General features: G+C 47.2%; 1 protein-coding gene across 1 annotated transcript; it reads left to right on the plus strand.

The window, feature by feature from the left end:
* Positions 1 to 3604: 3604 nt before the first annotated feature.
* On the plus strand, positions 3605 to 11398 carry LOC130473912 (neuritin-like). Its single transcript, XM_056845548.1, has 3 exons — positions 3605 to 3647; positions 4850 to 5006; positions 11182 to 11398. The coding sequence occupies exons 1-3, from the start codon at positions 3605 to 3607 to the stop codon at positions 11396 to 11398; spliced, it is 417 nt and encodes a 138-aa protein (XP_056701526.1).
* The last annotated feature ends 1748 nt before the right edge of the window (positions 11399 to 13146 follow it).

Consider the following 13146-nt stretch of genomic DNA (forward strand, 5'->3'; position numbering starts at 1 on the left):
CTGCAGCCATGGAAAGAGAAAAGGGGGGGAGGCTATATTTCTGCCCCCACTGAACCCATCTTTACAAAACTTGGGTAGTATCTTAAGAATAATTGTCTGAAGCTATGCTAAAAGCTTGGGGGCTATATCCCAAAAAAACGCCCCCTGCAGCCACATAAATGGAAAAAGGGGGGAGGGAAAAGGGGGAGAGCCCATATCTCGAGACCCCCTGACCCAATGTTTACAAAACTTGGGGGGTATCTTAAGAAGCTTCATCTGAAGCTCCACTGAAAGTTTGGGGTCTGTACCCCCAAAAATGCACCCCCTGCAGCCATGGAAAGAAAAAGGGGGGAGCCCATCTCTCGGGACCCCCTGACCCAATGTTTACAAAACTTGGGGGGTATTTTAAGAAGCTTCATCTGAAGCTCCAGTGAAAGTTTTGTGACTGTACCCCAAAAAATATGCCCCCTGCAGCCACAGAAAGGAGAGAATGTGCACAAGCACCCCCCCACACACACGAGGATTTCGCTCTCTCTCTCTCTCTCTCTCTCCCTGGCCGGGCCGCACATCAGCTGATTCCTCCAGTACTCAATCCTGACTGATTGGCCAGAAGAAGACCCAGCTTGCCCACCGATTGGCCGGGGGAGGAGAATGCTGCTTACTGACGGTTATGCTGCTTACTGACGGCCCCGAATTTGCCGAATTTATTCGCGAACTCCCAAACTCGCTGAATTCGGCCCCCCCGGTTGCCCGCCAGTTTTGAGTTCGGTTCCTCCCGAACTAAAAACCACCGAATCAGGGGAAATTCGCCTGATTTTCAGTTCTGGCCGAACCGAATCAACAGCCCTACCCTCCAATGCTGCTTCTAGAGGACAGGAGACCCTCATGAGCAACATTTTGGGGGGAGGCATTGTGGGCTGCAGTGGGATATGGGAAGTGAGAAAGTCATGCTCCACAAGGAGAAATCCTCTGCACCAGCATTCCCGTAGATCAGTGGCGGACTTACATTTTTGGGGCCCTGAAGCTTGAACTGTTATGGGGGCCCCTTCGCAACCAGCAACAATAGGGCAACGTCCAACAAGGTCCAAAGGCCGAAATGCTGGAGAACAGGGTGGTGGGTGGAGTGAAGGGAAGGCACATAGCAAGTGCCTTGATAAAAGACACACACAACTGTCTCTTGATTGGTGAGAGGACCAGCTCTGCCATCTGAGTGGAGCTCTCAGTTTTTATTAAGAAAGACACATAATTAATAGCAAGGTTGATCAGTATTTTAGACAATGGAACTTAGGCAAGGCATACAAAGATCAATGATTAATGAGATCAAAAGGAAAGAAAGACAATGACACATTCCATCTTAAAGTCAGCATCCTTAGAGCAAACACTGGCTGTCTGTTACCTAGGATGAGTGGATTACCCGAAGCTAATCCCTTTAAGGTTACTACACTGAGGTAAGGAGGTCACTATACAGTCAGTGAACTTTGGCCAGGAGCATTTCCAGAGGCCTAGAGCTTGTTGCGAACCAATATTTCAATAAGGCAAGAATCAGGGTTCAGTGGAACCAATATTAAAATGGCGAGGGTGTGGAAAACTGTGGTATGAAATGCCTTTGTGCCAAGGGCCTGCCCAGCTGCACGCAAAATACATACAAGAATCTTCTACAGTGGAGTCCTTGAAAATGGGCCATACAGTGCCGAAATAAAACTACAGAACTATTAAGCCGTGCACCAACGAAGGATTTGAGGATCCCGCTGCCAAATTGTAGGTTGTGAATAGATTCTGGTGAGCTCAGTGAGCCCTTACAGCTGGGGGTTCATGTGCTGCAAGCCCCCGGGAAAATTCTGAAATTTGACCAATTACAGGGACATTTTCAGGCCATATGAAATGGGTATTAGAACATATTCTAAAGTCAATTTTAAGTACTTCAACCCATTGGCTTATGAATCTATCACTAAAAAGCTTGATCGATTTTGTTGAGAAATTCACTCATTAAAAAAAGTTGCTTCAGGGGCCTCTCTGGGATTAGGGGCCCTGAAGCTTAAGGTTCATTAGTTTCACAGTAGATCCGCCTCTGCCGTAGATCCCATTAATTAATCCCATAAATGAATGATGGGCTGCGTGAAGCTGTACTTTTCTCAGTCTTAACAGATCATCAGTTTTACTACCTGAGCATGGAATATCATGCTTTAAGTTACGCTTTAGCCAGCCCTGATGATGTGGGCAAAAGAGCAGTCAAAGGACACAACTCAACCAAAGGTAAGCACTTTTAAATACAATTGATTTTAAGCACATGTTTAAATACATTTCTTCTAGCAAAATCAATGGAATTTGAAATTGCTTAACTTTAGTTGGACCATGGCCAAAGTCAATTAAGGAAGGCCAGTGGTTTGAGGAATGTGCACCATGTCTCCCCCTTTCAAATGCTTCAGCGCAAGGGTTTTCCTCAAGACAATTTTAGAACTGCAAGGTGGTGTGTGACCCTCAGTTGTGTACACAGCACATACCGCTACAACACACCTGTACCTCTTCCCTTGTGAGTGTGTATATGCTTTGTTGCTTAGAGTCTCGTTCTGTGACACAGCAGGCTTCATGAGTAGGAGTGGGGAAACCAGCCGGGTTCAGCAGATTAGAGTCCGTGGCTCATGTGGAGGAGTGGGGAATCAAACCTGGTTCTCCAGATTAGAGTCCCACCGCTCTTGACCACTACAACACCCTGGCTCCCAGGATAACACTGTCCTTGAAAAGTGTTTGGAAGCTCCCGTTGGTTTCTTGAATAAAGACATTCGGTTTCTCTTGATCTCTTTCCTTCGTTTGGCTCAGAACTGCACAAGATCCCCGTCATTCCATTTACGCAGGGGAGGTTTTGCCTTGGGTTTGCCTCTCTCTAGATGCCCATTTCCCCCATCTGACTTCTCAAAACTCCGCATGGGGGCTTATTGTTGTGTTTGGGGCATTTGGATAGGGAAAGTGTGCATCTAGAGCACTGGTTCCCCCAGGGGTCCGCGAGAACTAAATTAAGGTCCACGAAACAAAGTTATAAACCCATAACAAATTAATATTTTCAATTAAAAGTTCTCCATTATAAAAATATATATTCAAATATTATTCTAAGTTTAATGTTTAACTAACAGTTGTGATTAAAGTTTATTTTCAAATTCTCCGAATTTTTATTTTGAACCTTGGGGTCCCTGCACCGAACAAAAAAGTCCTAGTGGTCCCTGGTCAAAAAAAGGTTGGGAACCACTGATCTAGAGAGTGGCGAATCCAAGGCACAACCTCCCACCATGAGAACTGCACAGATCTGGCTTAGAAGCGCGCATTTCGTGCACCAGCCCTGCTCGACCCGGAGCTCCCTCCCCACCCTACACGCTCTCCTTATTCCCCCCCCCCCCAACCCCAACCCCGGAGCTCCTCGCCCATCTGCCGCAGAAGCACCTGGGCAAGAGAGTTGTCCTGGCCGAGTCTGGAGACTCCTCCCTGGACTGAACCCCTGGAGGAGGAACTGGGCTCCCCGGGCAGGCGGAGACCCCCACCCCCTCCCGGGTCAGGGGACCCTAGAGGAGAGCGGCGCTGCCCACCCTGGTGGGGATGGAGGCCACCCCGAGCCCCTGAGCAGGGCAGCGGAGGGATGGGCCAGGCGCCGGCCGCGGCGCTGCTGCTCCTGGCGCTGGGTAAGTGCACGTCGGGGCAGCCCTCGGGGAGGAGGCTTCCCGGGCCGGCCGGGGGATGCTCCTGGAGGGTCAGGCTGGTTTTGGCGGGGGGGGGGGCTTCATCCCAGGGGAAAGTGGGCTGTTTCCAGGGAAGGGCAGGCGTCAGCAGCCAAGGGGGACGTTTCTAGGAGGCGCGCGAACGGCGAATTCCCCCCCTGCACATTTTAACCTCCTCTGTAACGCCGTTCTCTGTCATAGGGGGTTGGACTAGATGACCCTGGTGGTCCCTTCCAACTCTGTGGGTGCCTTCACGCATCCTGAACAATGCACTTGCAATCCACTTTCAATGCACCTTGCGGCTGGATTCTGCTGTGTGAAAGGGCAAACCCCCCTTGCAAGCGATCGTTAAAGTGCGTTGGAAGTAGATTTAAAGTGCATTCAGGATGTGTGAAAGTGCTCGGTGATTCTATGTGATCCATACTCTTTCTTCTTTATGCTTTGATGGGGGAAGGGGCGAATCCTGCCAGATGTACGGTTGCCCACTTTTTCTTGGTAGGACTTCTGTGTCGTTAACAGCTACTAATAGTCTCAACTTTAGTAAGTAAGTCTTCTCCCCCCCCCCACAAGTACAGACTTTTAATTTCACTGAAAACATCTCCTACAAAATTTCTCCATCTCAAGCATCTCTATCAAAGACATAGGAACTCTTGGGGGGGCGGGCGTTAGCAAGCTGAGCCATCTGCTTGTTTTAATGACTCCCAGCCCCCCCCAAAAAAAATTTCTATGAATATTTCATATATGGGGCTAAATTGGTGAGACTCTTTGCGAACTTGGGTAATGAGTTATCGAGCTGAATTTGCCTTTTCAACCTTTATATTTACTAACCACATTTTTATCCTGCTCTTCCTCTCTGGAGTTGGAAGGCAGTGCCCATTTTCCCACATTTTACCTTCACAGCAACCCTGTGAGGCAGCACTGGTACAGAAATCTTGAACTGCCACCAAGTAAACTTGATGGCTGGTGTGGGGACGGGGACAGGTAGGTAATGTTTACTGCATTGCACTTGCTTTTTCGTAAATAGATATGGCCCTCGTGCAAATAAGGAGCTGGGAACCAACTTCAGCCTTGTATGACCCCTCGGGAATCTGGTTCTCAATCTGGTGATGAAGCTGCTCGTAGGAGATTTGCATCAGCAAGTTACACAAATCCTATTTCATTTACAGCATCTCTGCTCAAGTCTTTGCCTGCAGCAACTCAATGTGAAAACATTTACCAAGATTTCTCAGACTGCATCTTAAAACTAGGAGAAAACATGGCCAGCTTTGAAGAAGAGGAGGAGGATGAAGATGAAAGAAGCCCGGAGCTGCGTGCTGTCTGTGGGTGAGTGACACATGCTCATAACCACCACCATGCTCATCTGCCATGTTTGTGATAGAACAGGAGTGGAAACTAATTTGCTCCCAAAATGTCTGATGTGGAATCTTTTCTTATTCGTCTCCTGATATTTGACAAGATTAACAATATATAAAATGTTTAGGAAAAGGTAGCCTTTGTGCAAGCACCGGGTCATTCCTGACCCATGGGGTGACATCACATCCTGACGTTTACTAGGCAGACTTTGTTTTATGGGGTGGTTTGCCAGTGCCTTCTCCAGTCATCTTCCCTTTACCCCCAGAAAGCTGGGTGCTCATTTTACCGACCTCAGGGATCGAACTCAGGTCGTGAGCAGAGTTTGGACTGCAGTACTGCAGTTTACCAGTCTGCACCACGGGGCTTCATTTATATAAAGTGTATAGCATAGATTAATTAATGGCACTATTAGTTATTAACATGAATTGATCAAAGAGCCAGTAGCTTAAAAAAATCCCGTTTGACACAAGGGCAGACACTTCAGCTATGGGAAGGATTTATTCGTCTGTAGGCTGAGAGGTTCAGGTGGGTGCAGCTATTTGTTTATTAGTAATCTAATCCAAACTGATAAAGGAGCTGAGCGTCCAAGGCTCTTGACGTTCAGCCTGGAGCGTGTCTGGGTAGAGGGGTCCTGATTAAAAGTGAACGGGGAGTAGGGGGAGAAAGAAATGAAGAATTTGCTTATAGTAAATGGTTGTCATTGGAAGTTTGAAGAATGAATATGTGGCAGTGAGAAGGGCAAGGGAGAAATTAGGAAATGCAGAAAGCAATCGAGGGAAAAGCCAGAGCTCTGGGGATGCATAAGCCAGCAAGAGGCCCAAGAGAAGAACTGAGAAGATTGGAAAAGCAGGAATGACTCCATTAATAAAGAGCAGGAACCGACAAAATGACAAGCCAGGTTAGGGAGGCAAAGGCAATTTTGTTAGCTCGGGGTTAGGGGGTTAATGAAGGAGACAATGAGGAATGATCTGGGAGGAAGAATGGTAAAGGGAAGTTGACCTGAAGGGAGAAGAGAAACTGATCAGATATAGTTTCATCTATGTTGGTCTGCAGTAGAACAGCTAGATTCAAGTCCAGTAGCACCTTAAAGACCAACAAGTTTTTTTTAGGGTAGAAGCTTTTGAGACTCAAAGTTCCCATTGTCAGGTACGTATCTGATGAAGGGAGCTTTGACTTTCTAAAGCTTATTCCCCCAAAAATCTTGTCTCTAAGGTTCTTAGCTGATCAGATATATTGATCAATTGGGCCTAATTCCATATTACAAAGTCCTCATATCCCACATATGCTCCTCATTAGAGTACATGTCCCCATAGGGGCCAGAAGCAACTCCCTGGAGCCATTTCAGGTCAGGAAAACAGCAGGAGGAGTGAACTCTCTAAGCTTCCCTCTCCCCACACTCTGCAGTCCCAATCCTAACCGGGGCCCTGCACACCTGAACGGAGCCTTTGCACACAGGCCACACAATATTTCCAAGAGGGAAAATGTCAGCGGCAAGCAACAAAACAATCCCGGCTTCTTTTCATGAAGTGCAGAACTCAGGCATAAGAAGGTCAGTTGAGAAATTAGATAGATAGACAGACAGACTGACAGACTTTTCTCCAGGTGAACTGATCTCTATCAGCTGGAGATCAGTTGTAATAACAGGAGATCTCCAGCTAGTGCCTGCAAGTTGGCAACCCTATATAGGCTATGCAAAACAGAACAATTCCTACATGCCAGTGTAACCATGACGCAAAACGAGGTACTTAAAGGAGCTGAGCTCCCTTATAAGCACCTAACTCTGTATCACGTTGGAGTAGGTAACCCCTAGCATGTGCACACCGGACCTTTTTGCTTGGCCAGATCTCTGCCCAGTTAACTGGGGCACTGAGAGCAGTGCTGGGGCCAGCAAGGTGGGAGAAGGCAGTAGGTATGGCTTATGCCCATCGTTGTGTCCCACATCTGCACAGCCAACCAGCCAAGTCCCTGGGGAATCTCCAAAAAGCTGGCAGCACCACTGGGGCTTGGCTTGTTCCAAGTGTGTCTTGGAAGTACTCTCTAATTTTGTTTGCTGGCATACCAACGTCTCCACAGCTAGAAGTTGCGTTTTTTCAGCTCCTGGGCCAAAAAGGTTGCCCACCAGGCATTATGTTAACCTTGGGTCCTCCTTGGCCCCACCATGAGTACTTTCAACCAGATATGCCTTCCAAGTGCCATGCTCTGACTTCAGCTCCCAGGTCTGCGGGGGCCTGATTCAGATCGGGAATGTGGCACACAAGATGGCTTCAGCCTTTGTATCCCCTGAGACTATTTCTCTGTCTCTTCTAGTAAGAAAAGGCAGCGACAGACAGAATAACTGAGGCATCAGAAAGCAAACTAGCAAAATGGGGGAGGGGTCCAATTTATCGGTGCAGCATCCTGCCGAAGTCCAACACCAACAAGACAACATGACGGTGGTTTGTCTCGCTGAACAGATGGTGGGTGCCGAAAGTGAAGCAAGCTGGGAATTGTGATGTGATTACCCAGCTGAAAAGGGCAGGGGAGGCTGCTGCTGAAAATTGACTCTCCTCCTGTCTTGCTTGAAGTGTGAATTTTGAACTTTTCCCTGAGTAATTTGCCTGCCCTCCAATTCGCTTCCCCTTCTTCAATTAAGCTGCTTCAAGTCTCTAACAACCCCAAACGAGTTCACCTTGTTTTGTGCCGGCCCTTCTCATTATTTTCTCTCCAGGTTTATTCTGCCACAGTAGTTCTATTTAATGAGCTCTTTACAGCTGGCATTTGGATAAATGCTCTGGGATCAAAATTATTGCTATTTTGGTGCTTGCATAGGAGGGGTGAAGGAGGACTTCCCCACAGCCAAGGCCTGCTGTTGGCTGAAAGCTCTGCATGTGAGTGATATCAAGGATTATCATCGGCCAATTTCACAAGAGAAGAAGTGTTGGGCAAGTCTACATAGGGACACTAAACATACAAAACATTGTGCCAGTTGCGGCCTGTCTTATCCTTATACCATTTGTGAAAGCCAGAGCGTTTTTTAGCGTTCAGAATGTCAGTCCAGGATGTGTGCCTGTTTCCTAGGCAGGTTTTTTTGGGGTGGGGTGGGGAGGGAGAGCCACCAGAGGAAAATTTATGAGAAAGCCCCCAAACCCTGCAGCCAGTTGTGCTGGACAGGAGGCTGTCATAAGAACATGAAAGGCCATGCAGGATCAGACCAAGGTCCATAACGTCAAGCAGTCTGTTCACACAGTGGCCAACCAGGTGCCTCTAGGAAGCCCACAACCAAGACTGCAGCAGCATTGTCCCGCCTGTGTTCCAATGCACCTAATATAATAGGCATGCTTCTCTGATCCTGTCCTGACCCTGAAGGGAAAAAACAGCCACTCAGCTGAGCCAATGCAACTGCTGCCCCAGCATCCACGGCAATGTCATGGTTAAGAGCAGTGGACTCTAATTTCCACATGAAGCCTGCAGGGTAACCTTGGGCTAGTCACAGTTCTCTCTGAACTCTCTCAGCCCCACCTACCTCACAAGGCGTCTGTTGTGGGGAGGGGAAGGTGATTGTAAGCTGCTTTGAGACTCCTTTAAGGTAGAGAAAAGCAGGGTATACAAACCAATTCTTCTTCACCCACTCACATGAACACATGAAGCTGCCTTCTACCCTTGGTCCATCAAAGTCAGTATTGTCTGCTCAGACCGGCAGCGGCTCTCCAGGGTCTCGGGAAGAGGTCTTTCACATCACCTACTCCCTTTAAGTGGAGATGCTGGGGATTGAACCTGGGACCTTCTGTATGCCAAGCAGTTGCTCTGCCACTGAGCCACAGCCCCTCCCCACCTTTCAGAGGAGTGATGGAATGATGGAGGAAAGCACAGCAAGAGTTAGTATAGATCTGCCTCCGGGAGAGTTAGGGTTGCCAGGTCCCTCTTCGTCACCAGCGGGAGATTTTTGGGGGGAGCCTGAGGAGAGCGGGGTTTGGGGAGGGGAGGGACTTCAATGCCATAGAGTTCAATGGCCAAAGCGGCCATTTTTCTCCAGGTGATCTGATCTCTATCGGCTGGAGATCAGTTGAATTAGCAGATCTCCTGCTACTACCTGGCAGTTCAATACAAAAGAACAGCACAGGCTCTTAACTTAGCAAAGAACAATGCTGTATTCTAGGACAATAGTATGGAATATAGAATCACACACCACTACAAATACAAAAACCAACTGTACCATAGGCATATAGGCAAAAGCAACATATCTTAACAGCTGAACAGATGAAAATCAACAATGCGTGTAGCTGAAAAGTTCATTCCCAAAATTGGTAAGCGTGAAAGCTTATCCCGTTTGAAACAATCGAAATAGTTCATCCAGCAGTCACTTACCTTCAATCTTTCTACTGCGCATTACCAACTTCACTCCGGTAGCCGCTGCATTGCGCATGCCCATTAATCTCCGCCTTCGATTGTTTCAAACGGGATAAGCTTTCATGCTTATCAGTTTTGGGAATGAACTTTTCAGCTACACGCATTGTTGATTTTCATCTGTTCAGCTGTTAAGATATGTCGCTTTTGCCTATATGCCTATGGTACAGTTGGTTTGTTTTTATTTGTAGTAGCGTGTGATTCTATATTCCATACTATTGTCCTAGAATGCAGCATTGTTCTTTGCTAAGAGCCTGTGCTGTTCTTTTGTATTGACGTGTCATTGATACAGTGCGAATAGTTTTTGTACTGCCTGGAAGTTGGCAACCCTAGGGAGAGCGCAGTGATAGTTTTGAGTCTGTCTCAGCAAAAGAGTAGACCACTTGAATGGCAGCTCTGCCTGGTAGTGTGGCAAAGTAGTATAACTCTACGTCTGGGAGAGAATAGAGTACCCCCACTTGTTAGGCCTGTCTCTGGAGATGAGCAGACCTCATACCATTTACTCTGACTCTTGGGGAAGGGCAGGCTGGTATGGGTGGACTCCTGTGCGAGTGAAAGGATCCAACAGCGAAAGCCTCTTTGTACCTGTAAGCATTCAAGAGAATTCAGAGCATGCTCTGAAGCCATCACTAACTTAAACTTAAGTGCCTCAGCCAGGTTTCTCCTTTGACAGTCAGGAGACCTGTGCTGCTGATCTGTTCTAAGGGTGTGCATTCGGCTAAAGCCGAACAGAAAATAACTGGTATTTTGGGGGGTCGGGGTTAACCGGTAAAAAAAACGGCAGCAGTTAAAGGGAGCCGAAAAAGCAGATCCCGAATAATGCCAAATTTCCCAGCATTATTCAGGGCCTCTTTGGCCCTGCCGTCGCTTCCCCTCCCCACTTACTGACCTGCTGGCTGAGTCCTCGCCACCGCTGATTTCCCAGCGTTCAAATCGCTGTCCCCTGCCACCTCCTATTTTCTTAAGCGGTGTTGAGATGATCAAAAGAAAGTCCAGGTTCAAACGCCATCTTGCCATGAACTCACTAGGTGGCTTTAGGCAAACTACTCTCTCAGCCCGATCTTGCAAGGCTGTTGAAATACTGGCCTACCTTACAAGGTTGTTTCAAGTATTACTATGATAGCATTTGTACAGCACTTTCAACACACAAGCTACTTCATAAATGTTAAGATGTTGTCAGTGAAGATTACAATGAAATTCTGTTGCAGGGGTTACTCAGGAGGTCCTGCCATAAACTGTCCACATATTTTTCTGACATAGAGGTAGATTCTGCACAAGAAAGTTTACGTTTAGTGGTTAAGAGCGGTGGTTTGGAACAGTAGACTCTAATGAGGACAACCGGGTTTGATTCCCCACTCCTCCACATGAAGCCAGCTGGGTGACCTTGGGCTAGTCGCAGTTTTCTCTGAACTCTCTCAGCCCCACCTACCTCACAGGGTGTCTGTTGTGGGGAAGGGAAGGCGATTGTAGGTGGGCATATAAAAACCAACTCTTCTTCTTATTCTTCTTCATTGCAAGTCACACAAGAATATTATTTATATTGTAGAAATCCTCTGTAAAGTACTTGTAGACGTCAACAGAACGTCTTTTCAGGGAGGGCAAAGGCATTCCAGAAAAGCGGGGAGAAGCCCCTATTTTGATAATAATCACACAGACGGTTTCACTATCAGGGTACGTACTCTACTTTAAAAACAAGCTGTGGCTACCTTGCTTCATTTCTCAGGAAGGAACTAACAGTCCCCTCTTTATCCCCTCACTGCAGTTATTGGGATGAGTTTCACGCCTGCGCTATGACAGCCCTGTGGGAGTGCCAGCGGGAGGCTGCAACCGTCTGGGAGATGCTGAAAAAGGAATCTAGGAAAATCCAATTCCAAGGCAGCCTCTTTGACCTCTGCGCCTTGCAGAATTCCAGCACCATGCAAATTTCACATATATTGCTGTTAAGCATCACTTCGATGGTCACTTGGCTTAGCTTATAAAGGGGGAACATCTGCAACTTGAACGTCTGTGCAATTGTATGCCCTCCCCTCAAATATTTGAGTAAATATCGTTAGATTTGTGTGTGTGTGTGGGATTTCCTGTGTCTGTGGAAAAATCCATAGCATTTGCTAAACTTTGGTTCCCCCTCCCCCCACTGTGTCATCAACAGTATCTTTAGCAACTGCTCTGGCTTGATCTTGCCCATGTGAAATTGCACATTGATGGTAGATTTAAGATGCTGAGATGTTGATTCTGGGGAAAAGACACGTCGCTCAAATCCCTGCTCTCTGCAATGTGGCCTGCCTGTTTGGATATGTTTTGGTAGAAGTACCTAGATGTTCACAGTGTTGACTTCCTCCCATACATACACAACCTTCCTTTGGCAGCACCCTTTGGGGCAAATGGGATTGCTGGATAACTGCACGGAATGGCACGGGCTTTCTCTACAGAACCAAATTAACCTGGATTCATTTCAACCCTGAGGCAGTCATGAGGAACATTCACTGACATAACGTGTGGCTGCGTTTTTGGGCACTCAGCTGGCCATTCCCAGGATCAGCTGATTTGCAAACATGCTTTGGGACACAAAGATGACCACCTCAGAAAGGTAAAACCCAACGCTTTTGCATCCTGGAGCTTGAGAGTGTAATCATGAAGACCAAAGACGGTTGATGGACCACCAAACTTACTAATAAACATGGACCTTTTGCACTTCTTAACTTGCCAATCGGTACCACCTTTTTTTCCTGGCAATTTTTCTCTTCTCTCATATTTAAGGATAATGGTCTGGCAAATTCTTCCCAATGGAATGCATGCCAGTCCCTTTAGTGAATGGCCATGGGTGAGATTGTCTGTCATTCTAGGGACTAAAACACAAGTGGTGTTAAGATGTGAGCAGATCTCCCACTTTTCTCCCTATCTTCAAAGCAGATGTTTCAGTATAATCTACTTCATGTATTATCCTTACAAGGATCAAATGGAGGGAAGGAGAACCACGCAGAACCACAAGCTCCTTGAAGGGGGGGGGTGAGATGAAAATTAAACCAAAAGGCAACTTTTAGTCAAAAGGAAACTTTTATTTATTTTAATTCATTTGTACCCTGCCTTTCTACTCAATAGGAACCCAAAGTGGCTTACATCGTTCTACTCCCCTCCATTTTATGCTCACAACCCTGTGAGGTAGGTTAGGCTGAGAGAAGCGGCACTGGTGGGGATTCGAACCTGGGTCTCCCAGATACTAGTCTAGCACATTTAAACACTACACCACACTGGCGCTACTTAAGGGTAGGACCCCCATGGCTAGATCCAGGCTACCCTTTCAAGACCAACAGCAGATCTTCTGAAGCACCACCCAGTTTTAGCGTATCCTGATCGTAATATCTACTGCTTTTAAGAATCCAGGCCTGCTTACTTTGTGGGAGCCCATTTCTTGCTGATTGGTAATTCCCTCTTCAAATTGCTGCTGCAGATTTCCAAAACCCCTTCCTTGATTTAGCAACATTGTATGAAATGTTGGGGTTTGGCCGCTGGGCCTGACAACAGAAGCAGGTGAGCAGAAGCGCTCTCTCTGAGAACAACCCTCCAGGGCCAGTGCTAGACCAGACTCATTAAGGAAAAGAAGCCATCTGCCATTCACCTGCTCCAGGCCAGTGAATAGGCAGCAGAGAGGAGCACAAATATATGAGGAATGGAAATTGGACTTCAAAGGCTAGAGGTGGAGGAAGAACAGTCTTTTCCCTTTGGGGGA

This window comes from Euleptes europaea, chromosome 2 (assembly GCF_029931775.1).
Source record: "Euleptes europaea isolate rEulEur1 chromosome 2, rEulEur1.hap1, whole genome shotgun sequence".
In the NCBI taxonomy this organism is placed as follows: Eukaryota; Metazoa; Chordata; class Lepidosauria; order Squamata; family Sphaerodactylidae; genus Euleptes; species Euleptes europaea.